General features: G+C 40.5%; 1 protein-coding gene across 1 annotated transcript in view; it reads right to left on the bottom strand.

Moving 5' to 3' along the window:
• LOC149165065 (kinesin-like protein) overlaps nucleotides 1–19923 on the bottom strand; it is a 115377-nt gene that overhangs the window by 75164 nt on the left and 20290 nt on the right. Inside the window, exons 2-3 of the mRNA XM_089432226.1 lie at nucleotides 13896–13944; nucleotides 13762–13813 (exon numbers count right to left, since the gene is read on the bottom strand). Of these exons, the coding sequence (XP_089288352.1) occupies nucleotides 13762–13813; nucleotides 13896–13944 (101 nt within the window). The remainder of the gene's footprint in view (nucleotides 1–13761; nucleotides 13814–13895; nucleotides 13945–19923) is intronic.

Genomic DNA, 19923 nt, shown 5'->3' with positions numbered 1-19923 from the left:
TCAGTCTACCAGACTTCAACCCCCAAACAGTAATGAAGAAGTCCTAAATCTATCATATCAAAAGTGTTGCACAAATCCTGTTTGATCCCATGGATCAAATGTGTGGAGCTGCCAGTAATGATAAGGTCATCCACATAGACAACCACAAACAGAATATCATCACAAGTATGCTTGATATACAAATTTGCATCAGATGGACTCCGTTGAAAACCATGATCTGTGAAGTACTGATCAATTTTCATGTACCAAGCCCGAGGAGCTTGTTTCAGACCATAGAGTGCTTTGACTAATCTACAGAATTTTGTTCTTGACCAGCGACCTTGAATCCTGGAGGCTGCATCATGTGGACTTCTTCCTGTAAGTCACCATTCAGAAAAGCACTCTTTACATCCATCTGATGGACTTTCCAATTGAACTGAGCTGCTAAGGCAAGGACAAGTCGTATGGTACTCATCTTGGTTGAGCAAAAGTCTCCTCGTAGTTAATGCCTTCCTTCTGTGAGAACCCTCGAGCAACAAGGCAAGCTTTATACTTGTCTACAGTTCCATCTGCTTTGTATTTCACTTTATACACCCATTTGCAGCTAATGGGCTTTTTCCCTGCAGGAAGATCAGAAAGGGTCCAAGTGTGATTCTTCTGAAGACTCTGGAATTCAGCTTCCATAGCCTATTCCCACTCAGGTGTACCCTTAGCCTCTGAATAGGTTTGAGGCTCAAAAATACTGTGCAGGTTAGCCATAAGAGCAAAATTTACAGTAGACTGTTGTTTGCTCTTATGTCTAGAAGTTCTACCTTCAAGAAGCTCATTATCCCGGAGATCACCAATGGTTTTAGCCCACCATTTAGGCCGGAGAGTAGAGGAACCAATATCAGGAGGAGATGGAGAAGGCTCAGGAACAATAGGAGCAGCAAGAGGAGGGTTATTTTCCGGAGGAAGCTCAGGTAGTGCATCATCAAATACTGATGTTGCATCATCCCTCCCATCAGGGGGGCCTATCGGAAGAAGAACATTGTGAGGCCAATCCTCAGAACACTGCTCAAAAGGAGGAGACTGAAAGAATCCTCTGTCTTCATCAAATACTACATCACGACTGAAGCTAAGACGACTAGTGGCTATATCTATCAACCTATAGGCCTTGTGATGATCATTGTACCCTGTCATCATGAGTTTCTGGCTTTTGGAATCCAACTTAGAGCGCTTAGCAACTGGAATCCAAACATATGCAACTGAGCCAAATACTTTGAGGTGACTGATCTTAGGCTTACAGCCAGACCAAACCTCTTCGGGAGTCTTCCCCTTAACAGCCTGAGTAGGTGATCGGTTAAGAAGATAGACAGCAGTAAATACTGCTTCAGCCCAGAATTTGTTCGGAACATTCCTGTGTTGTAACATGGAACGAGCCATTTCAACAACCGTACGGTTGCGGCGTTCGACAACACTGTTCTGCTGAGGAGTGTAGGGTGTAGTTAACTGACGTTTGATGCCATGAGTATCACAGAAGTTGGAGAAAGCAGAAGAACAAAATTCCCCCCCGTTATCTGTCCTAAGAGTTATGATATTACAGCCAAACTCTTTTTCAACTAAGGATTTAAACTTCTGAAAGATACTAAATACATCAGATTTATATTTTAGAAAATACACCCACATCTTTCTACTGAAATCATCTACAATAAGAAAAAAATATTTGCAACCAGTAATAGAAGATGTATGCATAGGACCACAAATATCAGCGTGAATTAACTGGAGTACCTTAGATGCGCGCCAAGATTCTCCATCCTTGAATGAAGACCGATGTTGCTTGCCAACTTGACAGGCGCCGCATACTCCCAACTACTGAGCCTGAATATCAGGTAACCCTGACACAAGTCCCTCCCGAGAGAGCTGAGAGAGATACTACATGTTTAGACGCCCATATCGCTGATGCCATAGAGTGCTGATGGGAAAAACACGAGCTGCTAGAGCTACTTCTAGAGAATCTCCAGTGGCAAGAAGCCTGTATAGACCATGATCCTCTAGGCCAACAGCAACCGTAAGACTAGTGTCCCTATCGATAATGGAGCACTTGTGCACACTGAACACTACATCACGCTAAGGAGAGTTCCACATAATCTAGCTGACAGACAGCAGATTAATTTCCATACTAGGAACATAGTACACATTCAGGAAGATGAGTGTGCGCCCACAAACTGGATCTGAACTGTACCTTTGCCAACTACTATGTGCTCTTCACCTCCGCCGAATACTATTGAATCACTGAAAGGTGAGAAGTCAATAAACCAGTCACGCCTGTGAGAGAAATGGTGTGATGCACCAGAGTCAATGTACCAAGCCGAAGACGGGACATGATCTGAAGACCTTTTAGCCATAAAGGCATACGCAGATTCTGTTTGCTCGGAATGTTCTGCAACATTCGCCATCTAATGGGGCCCTCCCTGTTTCTTCTGTTCAGAAGCAATCCTCTGTCGGCAATCTTTCTTCATGTGGCTGAATTTGTGACAATAATTACACTGCCCATTTTTCTTCCTAGCAGGATCAAAAAACTGAAAAAACCTTTCTGTTGTAAGGACTGAGAGCACTAATATTTGGCAGCAAAAGCATTTTCTGAGGAGGCTGATGAAGCACCACTACCAAACTGTCGTTTCCAACGATCCTACTGCATGAGTTTGGTGCATAACTCCGGAAACTTCAGATAAACATTAGTGGAGGTAATGTTGAGTGTTTCTATGAAGTGCTCATAAGATTTTGGTAGACTTTTCAGAGTGATGACTACCATATCTTCTTCCTCCATGGTCCGACCAATGGCTTCGAGCTGATCTCGAATGTCTTTAATCCTATTAAGATGGTTCCTGTAAAGACATATGTTCGTCCATCATGATGGAGAACAACTGATTCTTGGGAAAGAAAGCCCTGTTCTTGTCGGATGTCTCGTGCAATTCCTTCAAATGTTGCCAGATTTCGGCAGTTGTCTTGTCGGAAGGAATCTACGGTAACTGATCATCAATCACAGAGAGTTTGAGAAGCATAACAGCCTCTCGATTTCTATCATCCAACTTATCTTGATCAGTACCAGCTGTACTAGGACAGAGCTCTTTGTTCAGAACGAGCTGGTCAAGACGCCTATATTCAAAAATGGTCAACATTCTCTGTTTCCAAATGTTATAATTTGTGCCATTAAAGCGTTGATTGCCTTTCAACATCAGATTGGTTAGCGAGGCCATCTGCACGTTTCCCAAAACACAGAAAACAACAAAAGAGTCTGGCACAGATTTCAATGCAGATGTCGGCTGATCCGGACAAAATCTGATAGGTGCTGATGTAATAGAAATAGAACCAGAAATTGTAATATTTATGGACAGATGATACCTGTATCACGCAACAAAAAAAAATCCACGGCCCCTCCTTGGTTTGTTGTTAAATGACGTGTATTGCTTTTCTATGTGCGAACTGGTATATAGGTGGGGACATATGCTGCTACAGGAATGCCAATTTCCAGCTAACTCTTGCTCAAGTACAGAAAAGAACAGCGCAAAAATTTACTCCAACAATATGACTGAACACGTCCCTTTAATAATTGGCGAAGATGTGCAAACGCTGTTACGACTTATAATAATGGCGATGACCCTCGTGCTGATAACGTCACACACAGCGGCCGCTCAATCCTAGTTGTCACTCCGTCGGTCACACGCAACCAACACTCGATCTAGCCGTCACTCTGTCCCGTCGTCGCCATTGCTTCCGCAGGCCACATAGAGATATTTCACAAGCGGCAAAAAAAATTTCTCCGACTCGGGCAGAGATAGAGGGGATCAAAAAACAATGTCGTTTGAACGGCGATAGTGACCAAAGTCCGCTTGCGTCGGGATCAGATGATTGGCTCACCCTCAAACAGTCACCCAAAGTTTTGAGATATTGCCTTCAATTAACGGAGCATCGACCTTTGAGCTTCGGAGGAGCAGAACCATAAATCAACACAAGGAGGAAAAGCAACTTTGTTCGCAAAGAGAACTTCTGCACGGAAATCAATGTTGGTCAGTGAAGTTTTAGCGAGAACCCCTGTAAGATCTCGATCAGGTTTTAACTTTATGCGGCTATCCACGGCATAAAAGACACGCCCGACTCTCGTGGTGGTCACACTTGCAAACTTAAACTGCACACACAGTAACTGAGACTCCAACACCGTCGACGTCACTGATTCAAATCTCTGCGAAAGCCCCAAAAAAATAGACGACGAGTTGTTGTAGTGCAACACAGTGGGATGATCAATCGAAGGATCATCTTCAAAGTATATTCCAGTAATTAAGAAACCCTCGGAGTAGTCGGAACCCGCAGGCGCAAATTAAACAACGACGTCAAAAAACAATTGACACCCAAAAAAATTTCAGATTCCAAGAACAATTTCAAAATGAGCCACAGAATTTTTCAAGCAATGAAAAATTTTTCGAAAGATACCTGTGCTCTGATACCATAATCAATGAATGAATTGAATTGATTTACATGAGCAAATGAAGCTCAATAAGTAAAACAGAGATATTTACAGAAATAGAAACATAAAGTTTCTATTAGGAAATAGAAACAACCAGTTTCTTCTAAGAAACTGCTAAAAATATAAAAATAGAAACAACTAATAAGAATGAGCATTAAACACTAAATAGCATTATTCTAATATAAGCGTGGATTTATTTACTTGAAATTTTTGGATATTTCTTACATATTTAATTTTGAGAATTTTTTCAAGTAATTATTGAATACTCTATCGTTTACTTGTGGAAAATTGCATATCTTTCGTTTCCTAAATTGAGTATTTTGAGCATCTATATAATTGGCATTACCTTGAAGGTGATATTGAAGAACTGTCAAGAAATTTTTGTTCTCTTTGAGCTATAATTGCATTGGAAAGAATTTCGATAAATTGAAGTGATTAGCTTGCGATTTAATTGGGCATTATATTATGATATTTTAAGCACATCACTGAGAAGTTTATCTTTCAGTCATTGTCTAGTGAAGTGAATATTTATTTTGGCGATTAAAGGATTTGGCATATAACTCAGAAATAAATCAATCTTTGATCTAGCTTCATCTCGCTCCATCTTCTAATCATCTCATGCACTTGCATATTAAGTTAGTCTTACATAATTAAAATTTACTTCCAAGCATAAGTTTGGTCCATAGAAAGATAGGTACCCATCCATATTTGCTTGAGAAGCCTGGTTTTCATAGTACTTAAAACGGTGACCTTGCAGTCATCAAAGCCACAGCGCCTTGCAGTCATCAGAGCCACAGCTCTTTGCAGCGCTGGAGGCACTGGGTACGTTAGATTTTCAGGAGAGGTATCGTTAATCACACCTTAGTGTGATTCACCTTATCTTCTCTCTGCCACTTACTATGAAATCAACCTCGATATAGAAAGGATTGAATGGTTTAAACTTAGAATAGGCATTTAACTAAAATTAACCAAGGTTCCTGCAGCTCACATTAGTTTTAGGATCTGCATTTCATATAAGATAGTTATTCATCCAAGCAGCAGTTGCTCATCAATTACTTGGTCCTAAATTTTCCTAGCAAGATAGTTGACTCCATAAGGCATTGGTATCAATCGTCTAAATCTAATCGAATCCTATAAGTCTTGCTAAATCTAAATCAAGTACTTGGTTGCTTAACTGTGTCTCCCGAACTGGTTGGTTCCCAACTAGTTCTCCTTCATTCCATTTCCATAGGATCTACCCACCTTAGTCTACTATTGGGAAACAACTTAAACGAAGAGATTGGGGATCAGGGTGACAGCCCCCAATCTCAGCCGTTGTTGCGGTGCCTAGACATTTTGTGCGACAACAAGTACCATTAAGAAACTTAAGTCAAACATTTGCAATATCCCCAATGACCCATGAAAATGTTAGTACTGGGGTAGGTAGTGTTACAAAGTATCTTCAATGGCACCATTTTCTAAAAATAGTATCACCAAGAAATAGAAAACTCTGAAAGGTGATAGTTAAAGTTAATAATGAAAAAAACCATTTTTATAGAAGTAGAAAAATGGGTCAAAACATAAATGTGAAAACAAGTCAGTGTATTATTCAAAAAGGATGGATGAAAATGAAGTATGAAATTCAAACCCAGCAAACAAAAGCACTAACAGGTACAATTCAAAATACGACAATGACGAAGTAGTGCCAAAAATATAGTTAGTTTGAATCTCAAGCGCCCAACAAAATTATTAGGAAAATATGTTCCCCAAAAAGAAACCTTCACACTAGAATCGCATCGCATATGTGAAGAGGAAGGAATGGTATGTGTCCTTTATGGAAGCCAAGTCCAAAGCATAAACATTTAATTGAGGCAAATGCAGGATCCACATGGTTGAAGGGCTACGTAGAAATTTGTTTTTTGTTAGTCAAAATGGAGAGACAAGTCCACATGTAGAAGATGTGTTTACTATAGGCAAAAGCTTGGTGAAGCACTAATGATGTAGAAAGGTTACATCTTCATGAGTGGAGGAGCATGGCTTGTACAAGTTCAAATGCAGCAGTGAAGAATTTAGAGGATCTGGTGGATGCCTATTGGAAATATTGTCATTGATGTCAAAGATAGAGGGATACTACAAATATCCAAGATAAGGATTGTTGGAAATATTGTTTGGATACCCAGTGTTTTTGTATGCCCAATTTGGATACCATGTCTTTTACGGTCTTTTTACCATAAAGATCTAGCTCAAATGGAAGCATAGGCTATATGGCTAAAAAGAGTATTCCGAGACCTTTCCAAAGGTATATGGCACTCCCTCTAACACCATAGGAATGAGGAGATATGAAATATTATGCCATGTCGGCCCAGTCAATTTTACAAGTCAACCCCTTAAGTGAAAGCCAAAAACACTATAAATAAAGGATAGATGGGTGTGTATTCGAAGACCATCCAAGTAAGAAGAGATCTAAGGTAGGCAAAGAGATGTTGGGGAGTATTCATGGGCTTTTAAAGGTGGCGCAAAAAATGTGATTTGTGGAGTGAAAGAGCCATCTTCACGTTTTTGCTATAATGTTTCTTCTGAGAAGTTTCATATTGTGAATTTTGAGGAGATGGAGGTGAGATCTTCATGTAGATCTGATAAAAGTTCTAGGCATTGGTTTGCTAAAATTTTGGAGATATGCCCTGTTACCCACAACCTGTGGGTAGTATGCATAAGAGAAATTTTTTCTCCTAGGTGGTCCTCAGCCACCAACCCCTTGTAGCCACTAAATAGCTCGATATGTCATTATCTCTGCCACTTGAGCCAACCATGTGGTCCCTCGCCCATTTGTTATGATTGTATATTTGAAGGTGGGCCTCCCCGCCCTGAAGGTATGGCTTTTCATTGGTATAGTTGAGTAATTTTCCTTACTTGTCATGGGCACTTTTGGACATGGATTGGTGGGGGGATTCTGCGAAAAGAGTGGGCTAGGTTTGTTCTCTTGTCTCATTTGCCTGATTTGGTGGTTAGCCTTATATCCTATTCCCGTGGGATCTCCTTTACTGGCCATTAGCACTACATGAGAAATCTCGATTTTGGTTGCGTGGTCCCGTTTCCTAACACCATATACATCACTCCCCTCCACTCATTTTAGCCCCATTCGTCCCTTTCCCATCTAGGTCCACATAGGGTTAGCCTCCCCCTCCCCTTGTCCACACCTTGGGTTAGGCCTGAAACGATGCCCCAGAGGTTGATGCAACTAAAAAGAAAGGAAAAATCATAATTTGGCCACTCTCAACAGGAAATGTACCACAAAATGAAAAAGATGGTCGAGACATACAAATTTAGCCCATGGGCAAAAGTCAAACATGAGCTCTACTCCTTATTTGTGGCCATCACCCTAGTTCCTATTGGCCCTAGATGAGCCCCCTTCACATTAAGGAACCCATGAATGTCCCAACCCCTGGTAGGCAATGACATGCCCCACCTTAAAAGGGGGTACCCACTATTGTATCCAACACTTCATGCTCTCATCCCTTGGAGCCCTAAGCAATTATGAAGAAAAACCTATCAAATGCAAAAGGCATATGAAGAAAGGTGGAAAAACAAAGATCGAGGTAACTCATGTACCATGATTTGCCCCCTCCTACACTCGTATACCCAAGTGTGGGCTTCCCTCATCATAGCTACCCTTGTACCATGACATGTGGCCTAGAGCATTCCCCTAATCCCCACTTTGTTTCATCACTATATCATTTGCCCCCTACCACTTGATGGATGTACCATGGACATGTCACCCCTTATTGAGCTCGAAAACACTTGTAGTTGCCAAAGCCCACTATGGAAGGGCATGCCACCATGAAGTGCCCCATTGATTTCATGACTTGTAAGCTCTTTTACTTGATTATTCTAATGATCTATTTTATTGTAAGGTAAGGGGATGCATTGGATCTTATGCAAGATTGCAGATGAGTCTCCATTTGGGGGCTTGGTTTCCCTATACAGGGCCCAAGCCCTCCAGACGGCCACACTAGCACTTGTAGGGTGAGCGTTGACAGCCATGGGCCTCCACCATAGCAAAAAGTACTTCATGGATCCCCAACACCACTCATTGATTGCTCGTGTTCCACTTTTTGGATGAGGATGATGCACCTGGTTCACCATGCCTAGTCGGCTCCACACTTGCAACATACACTTGCCAAATGTTTCAGGGTCCAAATGAAGATGTGTCTCACTGCAGAAGACAAAGGGAGAGCATATGTCATCATCCTAGCCCTTACAGATGTTTTACAAGCATCTTCGATCCACTTGGAAACCCATGAGGATGTCTTTGTGCCCCCACACCCACTTGGGAGCACCACAGTGATTTGCTTGGAAAACAAGTGGCCAACCCCTTGTCCACTATGTTTGGAGTCCATTCTCACACCATGGAACACTTTGGACTTCATTAGGCCTTCTCGATGGCCCAACGACTCATTATGTTGATTATTATGCCCTCTTGAGAGGCTTATTTTTATGTTATTGAGTTATCTTGGTGTGCTTGTCACCAAGGGATGTTATTATTGCACATTATTTTATTATCTGGGGCTTAATTGGGCCAATTAGGCAAATCGAACTTATTAGAGATGGTATAAATTGATGAGAGGCGATTCATTTCTCTCATTATCACTTGGATTTGGAATTAGTAGCTACTTGAGAATTTCGCATTCCCTTTTGGAGGACGAGTTCGTTTTCATGGATGAATTTTGATGTTTGGATTCTATCTTCTTGGTCTTGGAGCTTCAGTATTGGCATAATTTGATGATTGGATATACTCATTGTACATGTAAGTGATATTTTTCATGTTTATTCTTGTTATTTTGTAACATGAATGTTGTTGGGATTTTCGCTATATAGGTTTGAAATCTACTGCTACTCTATGCGAAATAGTGGAAATTTTGGCCTTTGAAGCGTTGCATACATTGCATGTGTCATTTACGAATGGGTGAATGTTCCTAGAGGTTATCTTTGTTGAAAACACCTTGACAAGTCATCAATTTTTGCATATCAAAGTATAAAATCTTTTGGCAACTACTCTCATGCCCTAATTGCCATGCGAAGTTGTCTAGAGGTCTCCTTGATTGGGTATAGTCTCTCCAAATCACAAGTTCACCTTGACTCCATCTCTCCCAAAGGCAAGGCACTGATCCAACCATTGGTGGTCACTTAATAGAATATTTTTCTTGACTTCTCCTTCTCTTTCTAGGCCTAGCCCTAATAGGTGACCTAGGGCATCAACTAAATTCCATCCTAGCCATCAAAACACCTCGATTTTTGGTCCATAACTGCGCTAGGGTTTCCTCTAGAGGCCCCCCAAATTTGAAGCAATTCCGACAGTGGGATCCCGAAATATAGCAAACCCTAGCTCAAAGACCTTTTCTTTCCCTAGGTTTCCCTTAACTAGTGTCCTCATTTGGATCGTTATATTAATACATCAAAAGAAAATTTGTTTTTTGATCCTCTTCTCTTCCCTAATTAGGTCAAGCCCCTCCTTGGTTGATCAACTCCATACCCTTGACCTAATTTTGGGTCCACTTGGTCGTGTGTGGTCCCACAACTTTCACAAAGATCACATAAAGGCCAATTCTTCGTAAGGATTTTTGGGTATAGGAACCCTCTTGACAAGATATATTCCCAAACCCTAGCCTCAAGAATCCTCTTAGCCCTTCCTAGATAGCCTATCACCTTGCTTTTCAAGCAAGAAAGCCATATTGATTGAGTCTTTCTTGTGAATAGGCCTTGGGAATCACCCTTCATCCTTTCATTGACATACTTATTCTTGTGATTCCCTTGTACCAGGTCTCCTCCCATCAATGAAAGTCCATAAAAAGCAGGGAGCCTTAGCTGGGGTGGCAATGGGCTATTGCTTCGTTGTTACCCCTTGACCTAGTAGTTGCTCTATAGGATCCCCTCCTAGGACCCCTGCTAGTTTGAGCAGTAACATGCCCCATGGAAGTTAGGTTTCCTGAATAGTCCTTAAATCAACTTCAAACAAGTCAATTTGGCATTTTCACTATAACTTTTACTTTGGGATGTTTCAGGACATGAAATTTCGAGGAGATGGAAGCAAGATCTTCACGTACATGTGGTTGAAATTTCAAGCATTGGTTTTCTATAATTTCAGAGATATGCCTTGTGGAAGATAAGATTTCATAATAGTCCTAAAATAAGTTTCAAACAAGTTAGTTTGGCATTTTTGCTATAGCTCATTTTCTAGGATGTTTTGGACTATGAAATTTTCAAAGAACCGTGGAGACATATAGCAAAACCTCAAGTAAAACTTTCATACTTTGGTTTGTTAGATAAGATTTCAGAATAGTCCTAAAATAAGTTTCAAACAAGTTAGTTTGGCATTTTTGCTATAGCTTATTTTCTAGGATTTTTTAGACTATGAAATTTTCAAAGACCCGTGGAGACATATAGCAAAACCTCAAGTAAAACTTTCATACTTTGGTTTGTTGTAATTTTAGAGGTATGCCCTATGGAAGTTAGGGTTTTTGAATAGTCCTTAAATCAGTTTCAAATAGGATAGATTGGCATTTTTGTTATAACTCATTTTCTAGGATGTTTTAGACTGAAATTTTCAGAGACCTGCGTAGGCATATAGCAGTACCTTGGATAAAAATTTCAGACTTTAGTTCGCTACAATTTAAAAGATATTCCTTGTGGAAGTTAGGGTTTTCGAATTATCTTGAAATCAGTTTCCCCTGGGTCAGCTTGGAATTTTTGTTGTAACTTTTTCTCTGACACATTTCAGACTGAAATTTTCAGAGATCTAAGGAGACATACAAAAGTGCTTCAGGTAAAAATTTCAAAATCAGGTTTGCAAAATTGGATATGTGGCATAATGTACAAGTTTGTTCTTGGGAAGAAGCCAAAAACAAGAAGTTTTGGGAGAAATGGACTCGCTGAATGCAAAAGCAGCTAGTGGACTCAATCTAGTAGGTTGGTTCCTATGAATATTTGCAGCAGAGGGGATTGGTATCTCTAGTAAGTTGGTGCCTACAAATATTTGCAATGGTGGCGATTGGTGTCTCTAGTAGGTTGGTGCCTACAAATATTTGCAGCAGAGGTGATTCTTGTCTCCAGTCGATTAGTGCCTACAAATATTTGTAACAATAAGTTATTGCCTACAAAGATTTACAAAAAGAAGTTTTGTGGTTTTCTCCTGTAAGGATTTCCATGTAAATTTTGTATTCCGTGTTCTGCAGCTGATAGATCTCATATGTGATTGTTTTCTTACTGTTCATGAATGTTTAAGTACGTAAAAATGGTCTTGTATTGATTCACCACCCCCCCTCTCAATATAAGTGTGTGTTCAACAATGCCAACTCACTTTGGCATCAAAGGTATGGGCATTTATGATTTTAGCATCTTTATCTTCAGAGTAGGTTAGGGATGGTTGTTGGTCTACCTACTATTCAGGAGGTAGGGATATGCGTAACATGTCTGGTAGTGCAGCACAAGGAGGATGTTGACAAAAGTATAGCTTGGAGAACAACTAAAATGTTGGAGCTTGTGCTTGTGGAGAATTGTATTTTGACAATCACACCCCCATCGTTGTTAGGTACCAAGCACTTTTTACTTCTTGTTGATCATTTTTCACATAAACTATGGGTTTTCTTTCTTAATGAAAAGTTAGATGATTTACAACAGAAAGGAAACAACATGGCAGCAAACTCAGATTTCTGATTTCAAGCAAATCACTAAAATGAAGACTCAATTATAGCAGCTACTAATGATTTGAAGAGACCTCTATGGGCTACTGCTGAAATGACAAAAATGTCTAGGCACCTGATTGAGCAAGTGAATTAAAAAATGATGAGTTTGGATCCGCACACCTACAAATCGCTAAAATCATGATAATATCGCCAACATCACAATATTCCGTGAAATTTTCTAGGAGATGATAATTTTGGGTCATTATTTTCATAATATTTTATTTTGTGATAATATCACGATATTATCGTGCCACAATCCAAAATATCACCAAGTTGCAGACAGGTTGGCATAAAAGCAATCTTTTGGTTTTCTTCCTCATTTTCAAAACAAAGCAAAGGGTCTGGACAGCAAAGGAGGAGAAGGATGAGGATCAGAGTCTAGACTGTTTTCATTTGCTGCCACCATTTTATTGTGGAGTGGGCATTATTTCCTTCAACAATTTGCAGATTTGCAGGTATGGGCAACAATTTCTAGGGTTTCTTTTTTAGATTTTTGATAGGGTTCCTTTATCCAATTAGTTTTCCACCATCTTGTCAGGGAGAGAGTGCTTCTATTTGCAATGCCTATTAGGTTTCCCTCTTAATTATTTTTAGTGGATTGTGGGACATCTACCATTAATGTACTTTTTTATGCAGATTTTTTGTATTTTGATTCTTCAATGTTGATTTAAAATTTTCTTTTTGTGCCATAGGATTAATCATTACTTTGAATATTGAAAATGCCAAGAAATTTGGACCCTATGTGGAAATATGGTGAACCCGAGGGGGGATTAATAGAAAAAAGTTGAATTACAAGTTGTGGGAAGGAGATAATGGGGAGAATCACCAGATTGAAATACCACCTTGCACAAATTCCAGGACATGAAGTGGGTATTTGTCCAGACTCCAAATGCAAACTCAGAAATAATTCATATTGCAAACAAAGCAATTGAGATTTGAAAGTAGGCAGAGATGCAAGGGCTGCTGTGAAAGCTCAGCTTGGAAGGGGAGGAGTTGCAATATCCAAGGGGTAAAGAATTGACTGTGTTTCTTCAGCCCCACCTTACACAATGCCCTCAGCAAACTCATCGTTTTTTGTTCTCGAACCACACCTGGTGCACAACCTTCTATTAGGTCAATCATTAAAATAAAGGAAAAGCAAGAAGCTGACAAGGAGTGACATTCTTTTTAGTTTTGCCAAGAATAACCCTTCTGAAAGGGCAAGACTATTCTAAAAAATGCAAGGATATTACTTCTTCCTCTTCTATTTATCATCCCTCTCAGCATGAGTCATTTTGCATTGGTGATTTGAATCATGGTGATGCTGCATGTTTGTTGGGTTCACTCAAGTCTAGTCCATTGCCAGGTCCCTATGTAAATTTTTATACCAATAATCCAACTCGGCACTAAGATGGGGCCTTCTGCCTCAAGTAAAACATAATTGAGAACAGAGCAAATACAGGTCATACAGAAACCACATACAAATTTTACACATAAGCAATACATGTTCTCTGCCACAGAAAAATAAATGTTTAAATTAAAGAAGGTATGCATTTCAAGAACTCATACGGAATTACTGACCTATGTAATTGAATTGACGGCGTTTCCCTTCACGTACATCAGAGCCCAATTTCTGCCACAAAGCCAATCTATAGTATTACATTTAAGTGTTTTGTCATTTAAGCATGCTGATGTAGGAAACATCCGAATAATACCTTCACAAGCATTACAGCATCAATAACTTCATTTCCAAGGGAAGCAGCCCTGCCAAAAGTCAATCATATGAATCATTCCATCAGAAATGCATAATTGACAGCCCAAATTTTAGAACAATCTCAAACTGCTAAACTGTTTGATCTTTCAACCCACTCAAAAATTTGCAGGTACCAGATTCAGAGGGTGGCACATATCATAACATTTGGAAATGTTTTCTAAAATGTTCACTAAAATAACAATTTCCAGTGTTGTATTCTGTAGCATAGGAAATAGAACCTTTTTAATTTTAATCCTACTACACTGTAAGTAAACATGGCACTTATTATATAGAAGAAATGGAACTGAAGGAATTAAAACAGGTGAAAACAAATACAACTAGGAAAAACCATGTACAATCATAAGGTCCAGCCAAACAGAGAATGATTAGTGGAACTACATTTTGACTCATAGTAGCTGCTATGTCCATGGTCAATCGAGCGGTAAGGATTGTCCCCGACCCTTGAAACCAAATTTTCAAAGTCCTTGCCAAGCAGCTAGAAGGAATTCCCATGGAATTAAGATAAACATTAATTTTAAGAAAAACGGAATATGCACTGACTGCAAAGGCTGCAAACATGAAGCCTAGTTGTGATAATAAAAGATTGTATGCATAAATTAGCAGGTACTTGGCCCTCAATCAAAAATTTGAAGGAATAGAATAGTTCAGATCAGAAGACAGAATGGGAAGTAGACATCATCCAATGCAAGGACTATTTAATCAGTCTTCTTTGGTGAGGATATCAGAGAAATTTATCTAAAAGGCAGATGGTTGCTAAACAAGGTTGGTCTCTGCATAAAGTAGTGGATAGAGGGCTTTGATACCACAGATGTTTGGGTCAGATTACCTATTTCCCCCTTGACGTGTTTTGAGAATTCAATCTTCAAATAGTAAGAAACGGCTGTAGTAAATTTTTCAAATTCTCACAATTGATTATGCAAGAAAAAATGGCACAGAACACCTAAATCTACTTACAACTTAGCTTGCAGAATTACAAAAAAAAAATAAACTAGTACTACATCTAATCTGGCCAAAGGACTGAGTCCAGGGTGCAACCAAGAATTCTGAGAGGAATTAGGTTATGAATGTGAGTGTGCATGCCTCGTTTTGTGCAACTAATGTGTTAGTTATAGAACCTCCTCAAAAACATGCAAACACAAGAATAGGGAGAGACAACAGAGAATCCAGATTTTGAATATTAGATATATTACAGCAAAGAAATCTATACATGGATGGCATTACAGATTGAAACAATCAGTGTGCCAAGACTCCAGCTCTGTTGAAGATTCTCTGAGATCACTCCTCTCTAATGACTCTGCAGCTCTCTCTCTCTCCCTGTATGTGTGTCTGTATATATTCAGCAGTTGCAGTACTAAGACATTTATACAATTACAGCAGCAATAATTAATTTATTATGAACAATTCATTCCACTTTCCTTGTCTTCTTTGGCATCGCATCTACTGATGATTCATTTAGGCTTTGAAGTTTTCTTGCTGCAATTTATATTGTCCACTGTCTTCTGCAATGTAGCATTGCAAGCTTCAATCTTCCATGGTGTTGTACCGTGGGTTTTCTTTTGTTGTGGAGCTTTTGATTTCAATATTCTATCATTCTGTATTGCAGGGATTTTGTTATTACAGAGCTTCGTTAGCTGTCATTTGTATTGTGGGTTCTTTGCTCCCTCGGGCTTGGATTGTGAGTTTAAATCCCCACAATGCTGGAATGCAGGTCTCCCAACTTCCACAATCTTTGGCTGTGGGTTTGTGGAGCCCACAGTGTTAGTTTGCACGTCTGTGTACTTACATAAATTTGGGTTGCAGGTTTATGATTCCCCACTGTTGGATTGCAAGTCTTAAATCTCCCCTGCAACTGTTCATTGCATAACCTGTTATTGCACACCCCTACACTTAAAATATTTTCGGCTGTAAACAACCTCTATGGGTCCATAGCCTAATTAGGAATAGGTAGAGAAGGGTGTTTATTTTCAAATGTCTCACTTTTTCCATTAAGTGACATCCACTGGTACGTTCTGTTAGAAATCCATGCACCCCGGGTCTGGTTTATGCTCTTAGCTAGAAAACATAAACACACTGAAAATGCCTAACTTCAAAACAATTTGCACATCGGAAATTACACCAGCAATTAGATCAATATACTACACAAGATTTTATTGTGCCCAAACTTGTTGCTTATCAGTCCTTTAACAAGAAAACCACAAGGCTCCTGTACCCAAAATACAAGGTCAGTTGCGTCAGACAAAAAACTTAGGGCTGAGGCTTTATCCACCGAGCCCTCTCCGCCAAAACATATACACTGAGGCAATCCTTTGCCAATAGAACCATAAACAGTATCAATTAGATTACCTGGCCAGCCTGCTGTCCTTTGAGGTCAACCTCTTTAGCTCTTCTGCAACTGCATTTTACCTACAGCCAGCACTCTGAGCATGATCCTTTAGCCCAGGGTCCTTTTGAGCCTTCTGCCAGCACACTCAGCCAGCTATATGTCTGCCCTTGTCCAGCTGTTCAACACACTCAGCAGCCCAGATCAATCTCTGCTCAGCCCTTTCTGTCTGTGGCAGGTCCTGTGGCCTTGTGGCTCTGCGGCCCTCCCTGGCCTGCAATACACAGACCTGCCTGTTCGTTTTGCTGTGGCTGCTGCTCCTAAGCTGTGGCTCCTATTCCTAATTCTATGGCCCTCCTTTGCTTGCTGTTGCCTCTAACCAGGCCTCCAAACACTTGGCTGCTCCCTGCTAACCACATAACCTCAACTGCTCAGCTCGACCTCCTTCATGCTTGGTTGTGGCTCCTTGCTGCCCTTGCTCGCAAGAGAAATGTCCTTCTTGCTCTTGTCCTAAGCCTCTCCTTTGGCTAGTATATTTATACTTGTCCCTTAGGTCACTTAGGAAGTTTCCTTTGATGCACTCTTCTGATGTTGTTGATTCTCCCTCTAAATCTGTGAATTCCCTTAGTAACTAGACTCCCTCTAAGTCTCAAAAACATTCTTCATTCCTTGGTCAGTAGGCTTGCCCTTTAGCCTATACAGAGAATTCTCTTTGACTCCAAGAACCACTCCCAGGCTAGAGTTAGATCCATTGGGCTTGAGCATCACCTTTCCATCCGGAAACATAACTTTAAACTCATTTGCCTCAATTGCTGAGACAGAGCATGTTGCACCTGAGCTCCAGTACCCAAAGTACATCGTGGACTCGCAGCAATCCACCCAACTCCATCCTAAATGGTATAGTCCCAGTTCCTCTAACTGCACGCTGACTCTTATCACCAATCTTCACATGTAACTCAAAGTTCCACTCGATCAGGCTCTCAAACACTTCTCGTGAACTTGTCATATGCTTCAATGCTCTGTTATCTATGAATCAAGCACCCTCACGAATGGTGCTCCAAAAAAAATGAGAGATCAAAGAAAACTCCTCGTCAACTGTAGCTAGAGCAGCCATCACCATCTCAGGCTTCTTCTCTTTCCCTTCTTTCTTCTTCCTGTGCAGACACTTGCTTCCATAATGATCATACTCTTCATATGTGAAGCATTTCACTTTGCTTGGGTCCTTCTTGATGACGAACTTCTCTTTTCCCTTCTTCAGCTTACTAGCAAGGGCAATGTTCTCTGCATCAATCTTCTACTAAAGTTCCTCGCCCTGAAGTTCCTCCTAGATGAAATCATCCCATAACCTGTTCCAATCTAGAAGATTCTCCCGTGAGACTACTCCTTTAATGAATGGCTTCCACTGCTTTGAGAAGCACTTTATTGTAGTCCTCACCAACTCTAATTCTTTCGCATTGTCCCCTATAGCTGCAAGCTCATCACAAACTTGTGAAATCCTTGTGAGATAAGAAGTCATGTTCTCACCACTTCCCATCTTCATGTTCCTCAGCTTCTCTCTCAATACCATCTTCTAGTTTTTGTTTTTGTTCTAAAACAATGCTTTCAGAGCTTCCCACATCGGCCATGCAATGTCTTTCCTAGTGAGATGAGGTATCAAGTGATCCTTAACTCCATTAAGAATGATAAACTTGGCCTTCGCATCAACTTGGTTATGCAAAGCCAATGTTGTTGCATCAGTCGGTGCCTTGATCTCAATGTTGGCATAATCTCACAGATCATTCACCAACAATACCAGCTTGATTCATTCCTTCCACGAATTGTAGTTGTAAATCCCTTCCAACTGATCCTCAAACATCAAGCCAGAAACCATCTTGACCAGTTGTCGTTCCTTCAGCAACAATACAACTCAACACTCTCTTAGAGCTGATCCCTATGCACACTTCTGACCCAACTACTCACATAAAGCACTGCTACTGGTCTGCACTACCATAGCTCGAAGAGGCTGAAACATCAATCTGTATAGTCTCCCACTGTGAGCTCCAATCACACGAGCAGACTCGATACTGGATCCTCTAGGATATATCAACACTTGTCCCTTTCGGAACAGTACCTCATACCCCCTGTCCTCCAAGTTGGAAACTAATATCAAACTCTTCTTCAACCCTGGAACATAAAGAACATATGTCACCTTCAGAGGAGGTGATGACTCCCTCTGAAATGAAATTGTCCCCATATCTGCTGCCTTGACTTTGGAGTTGTCGCCAAGCACAACCTCCAAGTCAATGTCATCCTCCAAAAGGCTCATGAAGTGCTCTCTAACTCCGGTCATATGGCAGGATGCTCCACTGTCTATGAACCATGCACGGGAAGAAGTGACATGAGTGGCTAAACTCACCACCAAAGCACACTCTGAATCAAACATAGCCGCAAAATCATCCACATCTATTGAAGTTGCAACTCTTTGTTTCTTCTTACCCTTCTTGTTGGGACACTAAACAACATAGTGACCCATCTTCCCACAAGCAAAGCATTTCACTTTTCTCATGTCCTTCTCCTTAGCCTTCTGCTTCCCCTTATCCTGCTTTGCTCCACTAGAAGACCCCTTCTTGATCTTCTTTCCCTTCTTGCCCTTTGCCACAAGAGCGACATTTTCCTCTTCATCTCCCCCACCACTATTGCTCCCACTTTTCATACTCCTCCTGATCTCCTCCTAGAGGAAATCGTCCCACATCCTCCTCCAACCAAGAAAGTGCTCTTTGGCCACCAAGTTGTGGATAAAACTATCCCACTTCTCGGTGAACCCCTCTAAAGCAATTCGAACCAACTGCTCCTATAGAACAGTCTCTCCAATAGCAGCTAACTCATCCTTCACTTGTAAGACTCTGGTGAGGAACTCACACTATCAGTCTTGGTCATCTTGGTGTTGCGTAGTTTTTGTCTCAACATCATATTCCTGTTCTCATTAGAACTCTAATGCAAAGAGACCAAGGACTCCCACATCTGATAAGCATATTTCATCCCTGAATCATGAGGGAATAAATGGTCCTTGATGGCATCTAGAAGGATCCTCTTTGCCTTCACATTTTTCTTGTTGAACTCTACCAACTATGTTGGATCAGTGGGTGTTTGCATAGTTGATTCAACAACATCCGACACTTCCACCTCCTCCAAAAAAAAGCATAATCCCCTCCTTCCATGGGCCAAAGTTTTCAGCCCCCACCAATTTGTCCTCTACTCTCAACCCAGTAGCCATGACCTCACAACCAACAAAATGAAGCAAATCTGGAAGCTAAAACCTCTCTCCCTCTGGAGTCTGAATTGCTGAAGTCTTTGGGTTTCTAACAAAGTTTCAAAGGTATGGTTCACTGTTTGAAGACTTTGGTAGCTTGCTGCCCTCTTTATCAGCTGACTAAAAATGAAGATTTAAGCCTCAACTTGGCTCTGATACCATATAGAAAAATTATGATCTGGCCCCTTACCCCAGTTTACAAATTTGCATGTGTTTATTTGACCCAACCCACATGTTTTGTCATGCTGATATAAATTTCAGAATGCATTAATTGTAAACATTCAAAGAGTACTATTACTATTTTTCATTTTTCCTATTAGTTGAAACTAGTACAAAATTTAAGAAAGCATTCAAGCACGT

Source organism: Pinus tabuliformis, chromosome 5_1 (genome assembly GCF_031772625.1).
Source record: "Pinus tabuliformis cultivar Carrire ecotype Pingquan chromosome 5_1, CPIR1, whole genome shotgun sequence".
Classification (NCBI taxonomy): domain Eukaryota; kingdom Viridiplantae; phylum Streptophyta; class Pinopsida; order Pinales; family Pinaceae; genus Pinus; species Pinus tabuliformis.
This window is presented reverse-complemented; position numbering and strand designations above follow the sequence as displayed.